Raw genomic sequence first — 17,396 nt, forward strand, 5'->3', positions numbered from 1 at the left:
CCCTGCCAATACTGGCTACAAACCGACCAATCTGCATGGCATCCCTGGCTACCTGGGCCCGCGCGCAGGGCCGGGTCTTCCCCCCTCCCCGCCCAGGTGACCAGAGCATCGCCTCCCAGGCGCCAGGCTTTTGTCTGCAGACAAGGAGCGAGATCCCCGCTGTGAGGGATTCAACGGCCACCTCTCAGGCTGCTGGAGACAGATCTCGGGAGAGGGGCACCGACAGTGGCATTTCTGCCACACTTACCCCTGGTTGACAACCCCTGCCTTAGATGAAACATCTGTAGGAATCAATGATGAATTCTAAAATGATTCTCTTTGACTTGTCCTATGGCAACAGTCAACTAAAAACTGCCTGATGTCCCTGCAAAGCTGTATGCCATTCTGCAGAAGGTAGTGTTTCATTTGTGGTGTAGTTTAGAGCTTCTAGGGAAAAAGAAAACAACTCAAAGCCTCTGCCTCCATTAGTTAGACCTAGAAAAATTGTTTGAGGGAGATAATATTCTCATCAGTGTGTTGGACAGAGTTTTAAAAATGAAGTTAGACGTGTTGTTGTTATTATTATTATTATTATTATTATTAATCATTTTGATTGGTTGAGGTCAGAAATACTGATGTGGTAATAAGGGTCCAGCTTTTCCATTTAGGAAAACTTTTACAAATAGTTGGATTTAACATTTGCAGTTAAATTATATTAATTCAATTAAACACTTAAGGCCTTGCCATATAAAATGTCAGTTTTTTTGTAGTCTTTGATGCATTTGAGAAGTTTAGAAAAAACGAGGAATTTGGGAAGGATGTATGATTAACCATGTGTCTTGTCACTGACAGAGTGCTTCATGTTGGAGGGACTGTGGTCTTGTTGCTTAGCCAGGATCCTCACAAGTACGTTGATGGACCTATTGCTAATTATGTTGAAAACAATGCATCAGTTAATATCACTACTGATGACACAAATAAAACTGTTATGGCTACTGACTCGAATCCCAGGGAGGAAAATGGGAGCCCACAGAGCATTTCTTCTTCAAATAAAAACATGGAAAGAGAACCCCACAACGATAAAATGAAATGTTTTGGGTCTTTGGTACTTGTGGACTCCCATGGTGTTAGTCTTGGAAAAACAAATGCTTTCATATGTAAATATAAGAAAATGCCTACATCTGGGGTCAACAGTATTCTTAAATAATGCTTGAATGAATTTGGTTTGATACATTTGAAAGTATAATTGTACTGAAACTTATGAACCCTGTTATTCTTAATTTTGGCAAACACTATGTTTATTATAAGCAGCTCTTGCTTTATTTTAAGTGTTAAATTATTCCTTTTCCTTCTGATGCTTTACTTGCTAAAGAATCCCACATTTGGACACAGTAGGCATGTCTACATGTGCACATTTATTGAGCAGTAACCAAAAAATACTGCACAGTATGGGCACGTGTCTACATGTGCATGCCTGTAGTACTGCATAGTAACTATGGCGGCTTACATTGACTTGCGCATAAATTTGATACCTGCATGATCCATGTAGCAAATTTATGCCCAATTAGTTACTGCACAGTAACACACGTAGATGCCTTACTGCGCAGTAATACAGGAGCTCCCAACTGGGGCTGCCCAGCCACTGGGGCCAGCTGGAGCCCAGCCCCAGGACTCCTGGCTGGCCCCCTCTGCTGCTGGGCTTGGCTGCTCTCTGGCAGCCTCTAGCTGTAGGTTATAAAAGCCTGCAGCCATTTTATGCCTTGGGGCACACAGCTCCAGGGAGCTGCCTGTGGCTGCAGCACCCCAGCGGTCCCTGTATGCCCCCACTGAAGCTGCTGGCTGCACCAGTGGCGCAGCCAGGATGGGACCCACGTGCTCCGGCAGCTGGTGGTCACAGTGGAGGGCTGGGTGGCAGACCAGTGTGCATGGTGGGCAAAGGACTTCGTCTGGGAGGCTGCCCAGGAGGAGGTGCAGCTGTGGGCATGCCAGGCTCACTGGGCTGAGCTGGTGGCCCTGAAGCAGCAGCATGTGGAGCTGCTGGAGCAGCAGCTGACCACCCAGGGCTGCCCAGCAGAGGCTGTGCCCATGCCCCACTTTGCCTGCCCCCCCACTCTGGTCCCATAGGACCTGTCCTGCCCACTGCCCCGCAGGTCTTGCCCACTGCCCTGCAGCAGGCCCCTGGCAGCACCCTAAAGCAGGTCTCGTATTGCCTGCAGGCCACAGCCCCTGGACCTGCAGGGGAACTGTCTATGGCTGTGGTGCTGGCTGCCTGCTGTTTGGCTCTCCGCCCAGGGTGGCTCCACCCCTCAGCCCCTTACAGATGTACTTGGGGACAGGGTCAGGCATGTCAAGTGTCTGTGAAATTTGGGGAACAGGATTTTTAGTGTTAGTGGGGAGGGTGGTGGAGGGGCACTCTGTGGGAGGGGGTTGTGTTCATTGAGGGAGGAGGGATGGGGTGTTTTGTTGTATTAATAAAGTTTGTACTGTTTGACCTTCGTGTGTGTCCTGGAGTGGTGCTGGGGGTGATCACGGGGTTGGGGGGGTGTGGGTGGCGGGGCAGGAGTGGGGAGTGCAGGAGGAGGGGGGCAGCCAGAGCCTCTTGCAGCTGTTGTCCTGGGCTTGGCACAGCTGGCAGGTGCGTGGCTGTCCTGGGGCCTGGGTGGCGAGGGGGCTTTCCACAATTTTTTAAAGGAAGTTGTTAGGGCAGTGGTGCTCAATCTTCTGGCCCCATAGGCCAGATGAGTGGCATGGAGCCTGTCTGTGAGCTGGATCAGGCATCACCCCAGGGGCACTGCCCTGCTCCTGCCTACTGCATGCTGGGACTCCGCATCTGATACAGCACCTAGGGCCCAGGGCTCTCTCTGTCTTGAAATTTGGCTACAGGAGAGTGGTGCCACCCCTTCCTTGCCCCAAATTTCTGAACCAATGGGAAGCTTTGCGGGTGAGATGACGTGGCATAATGGGCCAGAGCTACAGTAAAAGCTCCAAGATAAAGGTCTCCTAATTTAGTCCCTACTGTTGAAGGAGTAATCTGTACAGTTGAATTTGCTGTTGAAAAGGGAGACATTTTGATAGGCTATTGTTTTTTGACTTTCCTAAATGTTTCCAAATTTGAGTAGAGAAGTAAACTGAAATGGATCAGAAATCTTTTAAAGTGGCTCTGAGTAGTTTATATGTAGCAACGGCATAAGAAAATTTAAAATTATTAAATGTTAATGGATTTTATGTAAGGAGAAATATTTTTAATGTCTAAATAAATATAGTTCTATTATGAGACCTGTTCTGTGCTGTTTACATTATTTTCAGCCTGCATTTTAATGTTGTAATGCCATTCCTGTAAATAGTTTACTGGGGAGTTTGGAACTGCAGTATTCTAGTCTTCAGACAGGAGAATAAACTCCATTTGCATCAGTTCTTTGCAATCTTTGCATTTTTTTTTGTTTGGAAGTGTTCAATAAGTTTTTTTTATCATAAATTTGAAGAGTAGCATCTCAATTGAAAACAGCCGTACTGCAGAAGATTCAGTCCCAAGCTAACGAAGTTGCCAAATGTTCATTAGAAATGTTGTTCAGTCAGAACCAACATGTAATAATTCACATATGAACACTTTTGCAAGTGCAGCAAAAGCCTGTTACCAATGATTTTGTCTACGTAAACTCAGTTTGCACCATTTCTTAACTCCATAGAGCAATTTTTACATTACATATTTATAGGCTAGAGCATTAGTTCTCACCCTTTAGACTTCAGGCACTCCTCTGTAACATTTAGGAATTTAGTGGCAACTCGTTAAAAAAACTAATTTATTACAGTGCTCACCTGCTTGCACAGGATTCTGGAGGGAACAAGCAAGCACTTGTCTCCTTTCCCCTTGTGACAACCTTAAAAGGATCTCATAACATCCTGGTTGAGAATCACAAGGCTGGAGTGACCTTCCTTCCACTTTTCATCCATTTTGAAGAATCTATATATTATTTACATTAGTGAAATAACCAATATAAACAAGTGTTGAGCATGCCACGTGCTTGGGGGCCAGGGATTTACAATCATAGATTTGGCCTATCATTTTCCTGATCTTGAAAGATACTGTGGCCCTGAATTTTTTCTGGCTAAATTACATTTAATTAAGATTACTTAATCCAGAGAGCCAAGCTCTCTCTTGCTTGCTTTGTTTCAAGGTCTTTCTACCTGCAGCACAGTCCTGGAGGTGCCACTTGTTTGTCTCTCCATTGGGCTGCAAAGAATTTTGTGAGTTTTTTTTTCACAATACCTTGTCTGTACAAAATGCTGGATTAAAGATTACTATATCAAATATTTGTTGTTCTAGTGTCCAGCAGTTTTAGTGAGGATTGAAATCTTATGCTATGCAAACCCATCCGTAGACAGTACTTGTGACAGGTGGATCTCAAGAAACCCTGAGAGGAAGTTGTCATAATTAGCGATAAGACATGATCATAGGAAGTGCCTGAAGAAAGTTGTTCCACTGGTGTAGCATGAAGCCTTGGGTTCTTTTAAGGAGAGAAACGGCAGCAGACAGAGCCCAGACAGCAGAGCAGGGGCTAGCCACAAGACAGGAGAAAGCAAAGAAACACTGCTGCCTACAGTGCTGTAGCAAGCGCCCCAGGCGCCAAAGCAAAGGGGTGCCAACAGGCACTGCCAGCCAGGACAGACCACAAGCAGCTTGTTTTGGCAGATGTGGGGATGGAGGAAGGGTGGCTCCCGCCGCTGTGTGCACTCCCAGGCAAGCATGGGGGCACGTATGTCCCCCTCCCCCCCAGATTTGGGGGCGGGCTGCCACTGCAGGCTTTGCCCTGGGTGCCAAATTTAATTGCTACGGCACAGGCTGCCTAGGTAGGGAGCTGCCCATTAGCATAATGCAGCTGGTAAAAACTCTGCCTGGGGGGAGTTGGCTGCAAGGGACCAGGCAGCTAGGGAAACAGGCCACTAGGGCAGAGCCTATAGCTCATGGAGCAGGGAGGCTTCTGGGACAGCAGTAACCAGCTCCCATGGCAACCAGCCTTGGGGCCCTAATGAGAAACACCTGCAGGGCTGCAGCACCACCTGGCCGGAAGGGGCAGGGCTGAGGCAGCATATAAGCCTAGGGCCTGGGCTGGGTCAGACAGTCTAGCCAAGCAAACTGCAGTGGGAAGAGCTCCTGGGTGCAGGTGCATGAAGGGGCTTTGCTGACTCTTGGGCTGCCTTCAGGATGCAAGTAAGGCACTGGAGGCTGCTACCAGGGGGATATAACCCAGGGCAAGAACAAGTCTTGCTGCTTCTACAGTAGGCTCCTGTTCACATTTGGACCTGGTTTAGTTTGTTGTAGCTAAAGGGCTTATTTCTTTACAGCAGTTTGGGTTTGGGACTATCAGGGACTGGCAGAGGTCCCAAGAGTGTCTTCAGCTCTGCTAGGGGCTCGAGATGTAGACTGGGCTTGAGCCTTATAGGGTGGTAGCCTATGGAAGGACTATAGCTGAGTGCAATTCAAGCCAGACCAGGCCAGGGAGTCCAGTGCCCAAAGCAGGGTTGAGGCCAGGGGCCCAGGACTGAAGTAAATTGAGATAGGAACTGGTGCCCAGAAAGCAGGTCTAGCATGATGGGCCTGGACTAGAATACCCAACTGGAGAAAAAGGACAAGGGAGCGATTGTACAGTAACACCTGCAAGGCATATCATAGCTGTATAGGAGGCCAGAGGCTGTGAATAGCCCTTAGAGCCATAGGTGTCCTGGGGACTACAGACAGGTCAGGAAGGCCCACTTGACCCGAGAGGGGTAGAATTGAGTACAGCAAGGCCTGGGAGGGACCTGCTCATGGCCAATAGAACTGGGACTTGGTCTCGGACCCTTAAACAGCCTTAATTTCGATCAAATACATCAAGGCATGGCAACTGAAAGGGAGGGCAGGCACCCCAGAGCTAGAGCAGGGTAAGGGTTGCGTGGCCATTGGAAGTGTCATGGCTGCCCCTGGAATCCAAACATTACAACAACTGGCTATTTGTAACTGCATGTGTACAGGAAACCAAATAAGGAGACGTAATAGAAAGGGCAATCGTTACAGATGCTAGTAGTACTTGAAAAGACTACTGGGAAGCATTATAGTCTCTTATTAGTTCTGCGTTAAGAAAAAAAGAATTGGGTGTGGGAGGCAGTGATGGGTATAATCCTGCTCTGCTACTAAAAGCATTTTGCCTCGGCTTGCTGTTGTGCCATATCTTCTTTACCTGTGAACTACTACTGTGCCTGGCTGCCAAGTATTCCCTGCTCTGCCTACTCAATCTGCTGTTCTGTTTATCTGCTTAATTTGTGACTTAATTTTCTGCTTTTTTACTGCATTAAGCAGACTCTCCCCATGGTGCTCACTACTCCTATCCTCTGCTCCATTGTCTTTTTTTTTCATTTTCTCCCTTCCCCGAGCTCTTAATCTTGTAAGATCAATCTTCTTTTTGCTTTTCCTCCACCATCTGTTTCCCAGTCATCCCACACAATCTGCATCCAGTATGTACATTCTCTACCAGCTTTCCCTAATCATTCCTCTGTCCCCATTCATCTCATACCATCTAATCTAATTACTGTGTTGCTTTTATTCCTCACTCTTCCTCCATCAGTGTTTGCTCTATTTCTAACAAGCCTATCTCACTCCATAGCTACCTCCCCCTCTTTCTAGGGGCTGTAAGATCAGTTGCTTGCCTCTCCTTGGCCACTCTGTCCAGGGTTGGGGTTGAACCTGGGGATAAGCTTGTGTAAAAACACTACTACTAGACCCAGGGCAGCAATGACTTCTGTGCTTTGCTTTCTTCACTTGTGTTTGCAATAGATATTTTGCTGGAAAACTTGTTCCTGTAGTGATTGAAATGTTTGTTTCTCCCACATTGCACTTCATATTCCAATCCCCTCCTCTCATCTGTTACAGACCCTCAGTATTTTATGATGTTATCTATGTGACAGTGGATCTCTGATCTATGTTAACAATGAAAAAACTATAAACTACAAGCTTAAATTCAAGTAAGAAACAGAACCAAGCAGAACTGTTGTTGTGACACAGAACGTTCACGTAGGCACGTAGGAAAAGGCGCGGCTAGTTGATAGTAAAACATGATGTACTTTTGAAGTCACCTTGGGTGCCTATACACACGAGGGAAGAAGCTGCTCCAATTCACTATAAGTTGATTGTTTTGGAGCAGACTCTATTAATCCAGTCTGCTGGAGTGTGGCAATTACTATGGCCTTGCAGCTTCCCCGCGCCTTGTGTATCAATGTCTGTATGCATCAAAATGGCAGTGGGGGTGCTTTATCTAAAGCTCATTCAAGCCACCCCCCTCCCCGGACGTATATAAACACTCCATGTCTTTATGTCAAAGCACTAAGCATGTCTAAGTATGTGAAAAATGTGAATATTGCTGAGCAACCATAGTTATTTTGCTGGTAGGTGGTAAAGACTGATTGGACAGAACTTATGTAATACCCTATGTACCTGCATATATTGCACCCCAGAATATAATACACATCCTGCTTTTGAAAGGCAGCAAGAAGGAAAGATCTTGCCTTATAGCATTGGTAAATGAGTACCGCAGCTAGGGAGCTGAACTACCAGCTCCACCTGGCAAATGGAGCCTGTGGACTGACCTCACATGCTGGCATGGTCTGGTGCACTGGGTCTGGGGCCACATCATGCAACTGGTGTCTGGAGACATGGCAGAAGGGGGAATGGTGGCAGCATTAATGGCTGTGGCTCCCAGAGCCATGTCAGTCACTCCTGCTGCTCTCTTGCCATCAAATGTCCAGATTTGTGGCAATCCATGTTCTCGCATATAATGCATGCCCCAATCTTCACCAGCTGATTTCTAGGGAAAAAGGTCTATGTTTTATGTCACAGTTCTGATGTGTGTTTAGTCATTGCACAAATTAACAGCATAATTCAACAGCTTAGCTTATCATTCTGATGTACTAAATCATACCATACATGATGCATTTAACTAAAAATAAGTAAATTTTTATAAGTAAAACCTCTCAGTAGATTATAGCATTGTCTCAAGAGTGAATATTTTAATCCAGGGGTGCTCAACCCCTGGCCCGTGGGGTCAAAGATCATCATGGGTCCAGAAATTCAGGGCAAGAGGGGTGTCGCTGATCCCCTGCTATCAGACCCCTGGACAGCCCCAGGCCCTGCATGCTGCAGCATGCTGGGGGCCTGACACTGCATGTGGTGGGTGGGATGAGACAGTGCTGGGCCCTCGGCCAAATCCCAACAGGAAGGGGCAGTCCCTGATCCAGCCTGCACACCAACTCTGTGCCACTCATCTGGACCACCAGACCAAGAGATTTATCACCACTGTTTTAACGTGTGGGGAAACAGATGATACCAGACATGAGTAGAAGGTTCTGAGGACGTCCCTTGAGCCATACTGTTTTACCCCTGCTTAAGGACCTGCCTATTTTATTTTTAAATGTATGCAAAAGGCATAAATGTAATGGGAGGCTTCTTTTCTGTGGTGTTTTCCATTAGGTGCCATATATACTTATCTGTATTTTCCCAAGATAGTCTTGTAAAGACTTCAGGCAGTGTTTTAGTTTGCATACCAGAGAGAGAACTTGGATGGTTACTGGAAAAACAGAAAGCTTGATAAGGTGCAGCCTATGAAGTTTTTTGGAAAGCTCCTTTTAATAAAGGGAAGGGTTTTCAGACCACAAGACAGGTAGGCTTGGGGAATGGCACCCCAGACCTGGAGGAAGGGCACCTGGTTTCAACCTACATTCATGCTTAGAGTTCAACTTTAAAGAGAAACAGATTCAGAGGGCAGAAAGGGTATCCAGAAAAAGTGATTGTTCCCATCCTATCCCTGTGGTTCCTGTAGAATGAGCACTAGGATCTGGGGGAGGGGGCAAATGATCCATCAAAGGCAGTACTCTCCCACTTCTAATATCTTCATTGGAGGTTGTGACTACAGCAGGTGACTTCTACCTGTGTAAGCAAAAAGCATGACTGCAGGCAATTGTTACATATAGACATGTAAATACAAAAGACAGTTCATGTTGTTAATTCCAGGCTGTTCTATGCAGATTGTAGATGTGGGCCATAGGGAGAGGCAATAAAATGCATCTAAATATTAATAGAAATCTTGCCATAATTGCTTTCCCTTAGGCTTTTAATTTACACCACCATTCAAAAGGAAGGTCACTTCCAAGCCACAAACTTGCATTCAACACACATGCTGTTACTAGAGGGACTATTTTACTATTAAACTGTAGCTTAGCAAAAAAAGTTTCACAACCATGTAACTTCCAACAACACTGATAGGATTCTCTCTCACACAATGGATCTCTCATCTATTTTAACAATGGACATTTTGGTTGCTTATAAATTACAAGGCAAGTCAGATAAGAAATAGAGCAAAGTATGACTTGTTTTAATAAGGAACACTCACTCCAGCTATATAGGAAGAGACGATACTATTTAATAGTAAATAAAAATCCTGTCCTCCAAGTCCAATTTCAGAAGATGCGTTAAAACCACCATACCATGAAAGAAAAGTTTCTCTCACTGGGACACAAAGATGACTTTTCCTCCAGTAATGGTTGTTCTTTATATACAAACTGTTGAACAGATGACTTTTCCTCCAATAATGGTTGTTCTTTATATACAAACTGTTGAAAAATACAAATTGCCTTAAATTCTCTTCAGAGTTCTTCCTCATTTTTTTTTTTAACCATTTAACCTTCCAGTGTAAACAGATCTCATCATCTTCATGCTGTAAGTGTTCAGCATATTGAACTTGTCCTTGAAAAGGTGTTTCCTTTCTTATAGTCTCCTAGAAAGAAACAAGATGAGTCCTCCTCTGCTTAAGAAAGGGTTTTACTGGTCAAGATTTTTGAAGGATCAGACTTTTGTGCTTGGAAACCTGAATTTAGCTTTCCCTTTACTTTTCCCCCTGCTTCTTTGGTGAGTACTTGGAGAATACTGTGTCTGTTACTGAATGTTGTTGAAGATCATCTGATAGCAGTCATACAGAAGAATCTCTGGCAGATTTTAGATGAATAATCTTGGTCCTACTAGCAAATGGGTAGGCAGTACAAAGACATCCTGCTGCCACTATAAATCCTAAACTGCAACAAGCACAAAATAGAGACCAGCTGTATCCATGTTCTACATCATCGGGAAGACCATATATGAATTTAGGTAAACGATTTAGATCATATGATATGCTTGCTGTGTACGTACACAGGGAAATAATGCAAAATATTCCTGCAAGCAAAACAATCACATTGTTATAGTTAGTAGACTTGTAATCTGGGATGAATAAAACAGCAAACCCACCCCTCTTACACAGTTACATCAGCAAACACTAAGCAGTTATTTCTTCTGCTACCACAGTGGGGAAACAACCTTTTTTGGCAGGAGTGCCACAAGTACCCTGAGTGTCACTCCAATCCCCTTCCCCTGCCCAACCTGTCATTCTGCTTCATTCCCTGTATTTCCTGCCTAATCTACTGCTGTTTTCTGCTCCTTGCCCAATCTGCCACTGTGCTGCCTGCCCCTTCCCCAACTGCTGCATGCCACACGGAGGCTGCTGGTGCCATTTGTGGCACCCTTCACATCTCACAAGATCCACAAGCAGCTGCTCAATGGTTTTGAATATACTTCATAATCTAATCTAGCTGCAGCTATACCAGGGGTGGGCAAAATGGTGGATCCAGCTGGCAGCTGGACTCCGTTTCCCAGCAGCCCCTGTCCACATCACTGCAGCCAGTTTCTGGGGAGACCCCAGCAGCAGTGGGGCCTGACAGGGTAGGGGCAGGGTTTCCATGGAGACTGGCCCCAGCAGTGCTGGCAGAGTGCACAGCTAGGGGGAGCTGCTGCAGAGCTGGGATCCTGTCCAGGGTGTGTGGGCAGTAGATCGGCTCTGCCCCAGCTCCAGACCACTCTGCAACCGTGGCAAGAACCCGGCCCCCGCCCCAGCGCAGCTCCCTGGCCAACTGTGCATTCTGCCAGTGGTGCTGGGGCCCATCTCCATGGAAACCCTCTCCAGTGCTGTCCGGCCCTGCTGCCCTGGGGTCTCCATGGAAACCAGCTGCAGTGACATGGGCAGGGGCTGCTGGGAAATGGAGTCTGCCACAGGCCTGATCTAGCCTACAGGCTGGACTTTGCCCACCTCTGAGCCACTGTGCATTTCCTAGCATAATTCTTGTGGGTGTCTAAAGAGCCCAATATGTAGCTCTTCTCTGGCATCATTTAAGCCACTCTCCAAAGGCCTGTGTTCCTATTTGCTTTGCAGCAATGGATTAGGCTAGGCGTTTTTCATTATGGGGTGAAATTAACCACACATGTACAAGAAATCCTTGGGTCTGCACTTTACACATTTAATAAAAATACAACTCTACTGTGCACTTTCAACATATGGTTTTCAAAAAACTGTAACTGGTCAAATAATAATAAATTTCCTGTGGTACATAGAAAGGCACTGCTTCGCATTAAAGCTTCCAGCCCTTGCCATTGACACTTTCTCCAGGACAGTTTTTCGTTATTAGAAAAAATATTCTCCCATATTCATTATTAAAAATGTCTGAACAATTTTTCCTCAGACTGCCTCAGTAGTTTATATTCATGCAGATAATAATGATAAAAAAACTGCAGTCTGAGGAGTGAAAACTCCAGGAAGTTATAAGTGACTGAAAATAGGATAAAAGGAAAACTTATGCAGAATAAACTATATGAAGAAGTCATTGTTGCTTTTGCTATACAATGACAATTCCTCTTTGGTGGCTTTAAAAAGGAGGAACCAAGAAGTCCTGCTCGCTAGTCAGTCAGATTTGTGCCTTTGGATCTGTCTATACTCCTAAGCCAAGAGTGGACTGTAAAACTCACCAGGCCCTGAGTACCCCAAGAAATGCTGTGGCTCAGAGAAACAATTGAGTCCCAACTTCCTCCATTGCTCTAGAAGGAAATAATATTCTGCTGGTCCACTCCAGCTACAGAGTGCTGACCTACCCCATACTGGCTCTGGAGTGCCAGCTGGTAAATTAAGGAGGATAAGCCAGGGCTTTGCCTATTACTCTCCATTGCCTTGCTTGTGTTGGGAAGTAAGCAATCATGCAATACCTGTTTACCCCAGCAGATATGGACCTAAGATCTATGCAAGGATTTTTAAGGGCACATTCTTGCTCCCTCTATGCACAGGGATATAGTGTGTTTCAGTCTAGCTTTCAGTTTTCAGATACCAAAAAAAAATCACTCTCTAAATTCTTCTTTCAAGAAGGAAAAACAGTCCCTTGCTTTTCTTCATGAAAGACTAAGAAAATCTTTCCCATTTTTCTTGAGGTTTCTTTTGGCATTTCACTGTTCTCACTACCAGGCATGTCTGGCCAAATAACAGATGTATGTCACAAAATGGACATATATCCAACAGGAAATATCAAAGAAAGGTGCTCTCTTCTCGGTGATATTGTACACCTAATCAAAGCTGCATGTGCAGTGAAGACAGAGGTGGCCCCATACCTGTCATAAGGAACAGAAGGCCTGCAACGTGCTGTGTGAGGCTTTCCTCCCAGAAGAAACTAACTGTTGCTACAATGCATCCACAGAGAAGAACTGCTGCTGCCATGCCCAGAAAACCAGCGGTGATTCTTCTTAAATCTGCATCCACAACAAAAGTAGCAGTTATTAATGTAATGCACCTTTTGTTTGAAGGGAAAAAGGAAATGACAAAGAAGAAGGCCTACTGGCAAACATTAGGTTTGGTGAGAGGAATAAGTGGAACTAATGAGGCAATATCAGGAAGGAACTGTAAAGGGGCGGGGGCAGGGAAAGGGGAACTTAGGTCCTACTTTGGGAATAGTGTATGAAGAAAGTTCCCCCAATATGTTATAGCAGCCAAAAATGTAAGCACAATGGGTGTAGACCAATGGTTTCCAATCTTTTCAGGTTGCAGGCCAGAATGGCTCAGTTGGGGTCAGAGGCGGCAGCAGCTAGGACCCAGCTGTTGAAGCCTCTGTCTATAGGCCAGGTCAAAAGGCTTCATAGGCTGGATCCAGCCTGTGGGTTATAGGATGCTGATCCCTGATGTAGGCCAAATGCAAGAGAAGGAAAGAGGGAACTGCAAACTTTATAATGTCACTACATCTACTGGTAATCTTCCTGGACCTGGATTATTCTGCTCTACCTATTTTATACAGAATGTAGTAGAAGACATAAGAGGTTCAAAAACAAGTGATGGGGGGGGAACTGACTAAAGGAAATGGGGGGCGGAAACTTTAGCATACAGTGAAAATGAAAACAGTAGGACTGCTTAGGCTGGAGATGAACAAGGGGATTTCACAGAGGCATAGGAACTAGTCTAAGGTACAGGGAAAAAACATCAAGAGTAGGTTGCTAGTGATACAGAAGAAGGGACCATCTGAAACTGAGGTAAGAAATTTTAAACAGCTAAAGCAAATGTTTTAAAATATTGCACTGTTGGCCTGTTGTATCTTGTGGCAATGAGTTCAATTTAAGCCAACATTTTACCAGGATTTAAGAAAAATGATTGACAAGGGTAGTCATGTAAATGAGACTTAAAATACCAAAGACTGGAAGAGAGAGAGAGAGAGAGAGACGGATGCTCAAAGCATAAGTTAGCCTGTAAGTGCTATGGGACTAGAAGAAAATCTATGCAATTTCTCATGTCTTCCTCTGAAGCACCCTGTACTGGCAACTGTCTAGAAACAGGAGGCTGGATGGCAAAGACTGCGGTCTAATCCAGTCTGGACTAATGGTTTGATTTGCTTTTCCATGCAAAATGCCAGCAGTTACAGAAACTTTTGCATCCCTGTGCAGGAGCTGACAAACTCAGGTACTTACGAAGTAGATGCCACTCACCCTGCTGAATTGTCTTTGTTAAATTGAAGGGAATGTTTCGCAAGCGTATTGGCTGGGAGAAGTGGTACTTGATAGCTGTACATCTCTGAGCAATGCCTTTGGGGAAAAAAAGAAACAGGCCACATTTGTCAGCTTGCCAAACACTAAGCAGGTTCCCCACAGGACTTTGCACTGAAAGTTAGGATGCAATACACTTAGCCCTTAGCAGGTTCTCCCCTACTGTTCCATTTCTGGAGACCCAAAACTTTCCCAATGTTGATCCAAAATACCTCTCTCTCCAGCAGGGAACCATTTCTATCTAGCCAACAAGGAACACAGGTGTGTGTCCAAAATACTGTGCCTCCTAGAACTTAGGCACCTGCACTCCTTGTCCTTGGGGTCCATAGCCTGGGATTCTCCCCTGGGGAACACCTGCTGGCTCTTCTTTGAAAGACATGAGCTGGGCTGGCTCTTTGAAAACACTGGGCAGGAGCAATGCCACCATTATACAACATCTCAAGGGCTAAGAGTACTTGCCTAGGAAGGAGGAGACCTGGAAATCCAATTCCCTTCTGAGGGGGTTCAAATTCCCACCTCCTAGGACACTGTCTGAATATCAGGATTAGAATTTGTTTTGGGGTGAGGGACACTCTCCACCTTTCCTGATAAAGTGGTGCAGAAAGAAAAACAAGATTCAGTGGGTTGCAAGCGAGCAGGACTGTAGCCTAGTAGTTAAGGCACCTGCCAAGGGCAAAGAAGTTCCAGGTTCTGGTCCCAGCTTCCATGATTACTTCTCATATTTCATCCAATGACTATTCAATGTAAAAGAGAGTCAGTCTTGGGAAAAGGGACCAGAACCCAGGACTTCTTGCTTCCAAATGAGCATCCTAATCACTAGGCTACTAAGTCACATTTTATCTTGCCTGTCACTTGTCCAACTTCAAGTGGAGGGTACCTTATCCCAGCCTATTCTACAGCCTAGTAGGTTAGGCACTTTCCCAAGAAGTAGATGTGGGTTTGAATCTCCTATAACTCAGGTCTCCCACATCCTGGGTGACATCATTAAATATGAGGCTCTGGTATGATGAGCACCACCAACAGCTGCATTTAAAAAGGGAGTAGTTGCCACCGCATTTTGTCAGGAGCCCAATCCTACCAGAGTGCACTAGAACTACACAAGAAGCTGCTCAGAGACTGGGGAAATCCTGGGCATATGTAAAAGCTACACTGCAAACATGTAAGGCACTCCCTAGTCAAATAGGGAAATGCCTGACAGGGATTGACACCATGGCTGCCAAGCAGGGGTTTTATTTGGTACATGAATTTGGAAGTAGGTACCTACTGCCTACCCTACATCCTCTTCTGGATCTGGCCATTAGGAGCTTAAGTCCCAGTTTAAGTCACTGGGACACTGGTGCCTAGGTACTTGTCACTTCTGAAACTAGGACTTAGGCTCCTAAGTCACTTAAGTGCTTTTGAAAATGCTCCTGTGGGCCTTACATGAAGACAATCCAATTTAGAATGGATCTCCCCTCTCACTTACTAAGCTTCTGCCTCCAAAAACAGACTGCATTCATTGCAGCACAAGCAACTATATGATAGGATTTAATGCAAAGTCACTTGAGAAATGCCCAGTACTCTGGGGAACTGGACAGTGCTGATCTCTTCCCAGAAGACCACGATGACAGGACAGAGAGCTGCCTCATTTACTTCCCACTCCTGATGCATTTCTAGATATGGGCTTGTTCTGACTGCTTTCCCAAGGGTGAACAAAGGAGAAAAAGGTTGCAAGGCTGCTGAGCAAGGTTCAGACTGACTCCAGATATTACCCTATACTCCACTGCTGGATATCCCCCAAAGACACCTTTTGCAGTTGACTGATAACTGGAACCAGTGGTAAAAAGAGACATGATGTACCCCTGGCCTGGTGGTGTTCTCAGCCCACAGAGAGGCATCCTGTCTGGCTGTGTTCTTAACAAAACAAATGTCTGCAGGATCTGTCATTGGCACATTGTTCTCTAGCACCAACCACAAGAGGCTTCTGCTTTAAAAGCCAGTTGCTGACCGCCCGTATGGCTAGCACTACTGTTTGCTTTGCAATAAGCTCATCTGGCTCTGGTACAAGGTAGCTGAAGTGCACAGTGTACTTCCCTGTTATTCAGCAGCATGCATGTTTGCAGGGTCTGATCCTGCAAGGTGTTCAGTGCTCTCAACTTCCACTGACTTCAGCTGGGGCTCAGGAAGCTGAGCCCTTGGCAACATTCAGCCCTTATCCATTAAGCTCAGGGGCACTGTGACAGATTGCCTAGCATGGGAGTGAAAAGATTTGTTTTGGTAGCGAAATGATAAGCAGTTCTGTGGTATTTATTAATTCTGTCTTCTGCTCTGTGAAGGCAGAACAGGCTTGTGCGGGATGGGGGTGATGCTGCAAAAAGCCAACAGACCCAAACGGATGTACAATTAAGGCTGTAAATAGTAATGGCGGTGAAAGAAGATGACAGGCATGCCTGAGTGATTGTAAATTATTAGGCCCTGACAGCTAAGTGACAATAACTTGGGCATGAGTGAAACCAAGAGAAGCAGAGGAATGGCTTGATGGCTTCCCTGTCCCTGGTGGGGCATGGGGAGGAGGCTAGAAAGGATGAGAGGATGAGTATGGTCTTGTAATTAAAGCACTGAACTGGGGCTCTAGAGATGCAGGTTCATAATACTGTGCTATATGCTTCCTGCTTGGTGCTGGACAAGTGGCATAGGCTATGCCTGCATTACACACTTACTGTGCCCAGCAGTGGCATCCTCACACTTGCCAAACTACTTGGCACATGCTGTCCCCAAGTGGAAGTAATGTAACATTGGAGGGTGGAGGGCTCATTAGCACTGCTGACTGACAGTACTAATTAGTCTGCTTTTATGCTGCCCACAAGTGAAATTTTATAGTTCTTCAAGGACCTCTGTGTATTTCTACCTGTAGCTCTTCTTGGTTGGACCTCCCCCCACTGCCAAGCCAGGTAGTTGGGATGGCAGGGGCAGCAGTTTCCCAGGTTTGAATACATAAAGGTAGCTTCACGCCCTCAAAGAAACTCCACTCCTGGTCAGGGCTTCCAGATGCTATTGTAATTGTAACAATAAAGTTGAATCAATTAGATCAGGAGCAAAGAGTGAATGACACACAGAAAGGCTGGTGGAGTCATATCTTGCTAGAGGCCTCAGGACAAAAGGGACATGGGGGGTGGAATAAGTGTGAAACTAGACAGAAACAGAGTTGAAGAATGAGATAGCTGTATCCAGCATGCAGCTTTTCCTGAAAGCTTAGTACCAGCTCCTGTCATACTAAGGTCATGTCACTCCTTGTCTATAGTACTGAGACTTGCAATTCCCCATCCTCTTTACCACGGTTCTCTCTCTTTTCACCATATCTTCCTTTAATGTACTCCTAGGTTTTGCACTGTTTTTTTGCAGGCAACTTTCAAAGGAAAAGGTATTGGGATCTCTAATGAGAGGCAAATGGGATGTTTGGTTAGGGAGACATCTGGGAAGTCTTGGCTGAATTTACAAGAGGCTGAGGAAAGGGCAGCTGGCCACAAGCACCAGCAGG

At 45.6% G+C, this 17,396-nt stretch overlaps 2 protein-coding genes across 5 annotated transcripts in view; one reads left to right on the forward strand and one right to left on the reverse strand.

Annotated features, from left to right (window-relative positions):
* Positions 1-1,621, forward strand: part of THUMPD2 (THUMP domain containing 2) — a 37,573-nt gene extending 35,952 nt beyond the window's left edge. For all 4 annotated transcript variants that reach the window (XM_025205689.1, XM_025205691.1, XM_025205688.1 and 1 more), the window contains one exon: positions 832-1,621. In XM_025205689.1, the coding sequence (XP_025061474.1) occupies positions 832-1,186 (355 nt within the window). In that variant the 3' untranslated portion in view covers positions 1,187-1,621. The remainder of the gene's footprint in view (positions 1-831) is intronic.
* Positions 1,622-9,577: 7,956 nt separating this feature from the next.
* The window catches only part of TMEM178A (transmembrane protein 178A), an 11,253-nt gene continuing 3,434 nt past the window's right edge, over positions 9,578-17,396 (reverse strand). The window contains exons 2-4 of the mRNA XM_025205719.1: positions 13,805-13,918; positions 12,464-12,601; positions 9,578-10,213 (exon numbers count right to left, since the gene is read on the reverse strand). Of these exons, the coding sequence (XP_025061504.1) occupies positions 9,972-10,213; positions 12,464-12,569 (348 nt within the window). The 5' untranslated portion in view covers positions 12,570-12,601; positions 13,805-13,918 and the 3' untranslated portion in view covers positions 9,578-9,971. The remainder of the gene's footprint in view (positions 10,214-12,463; positions 12,602-13,804; positions 13,919-17,396) is intronic.

Source organism: Alligator sinensis, unplaced genomic scaffold (assembly GCF_000455745.1).
Source record: "Alligator sinensis unplaced genomic scaffold, ASM45574v1 scaffold794_1, whole genome shotgun sequence".
In the NCBI taxonomy this organism is placed as follows: Eukaryota; Metazoa; Chordata; order Crocodylia; family Alligatoridae; genus Alligator; species Alligator sinensis.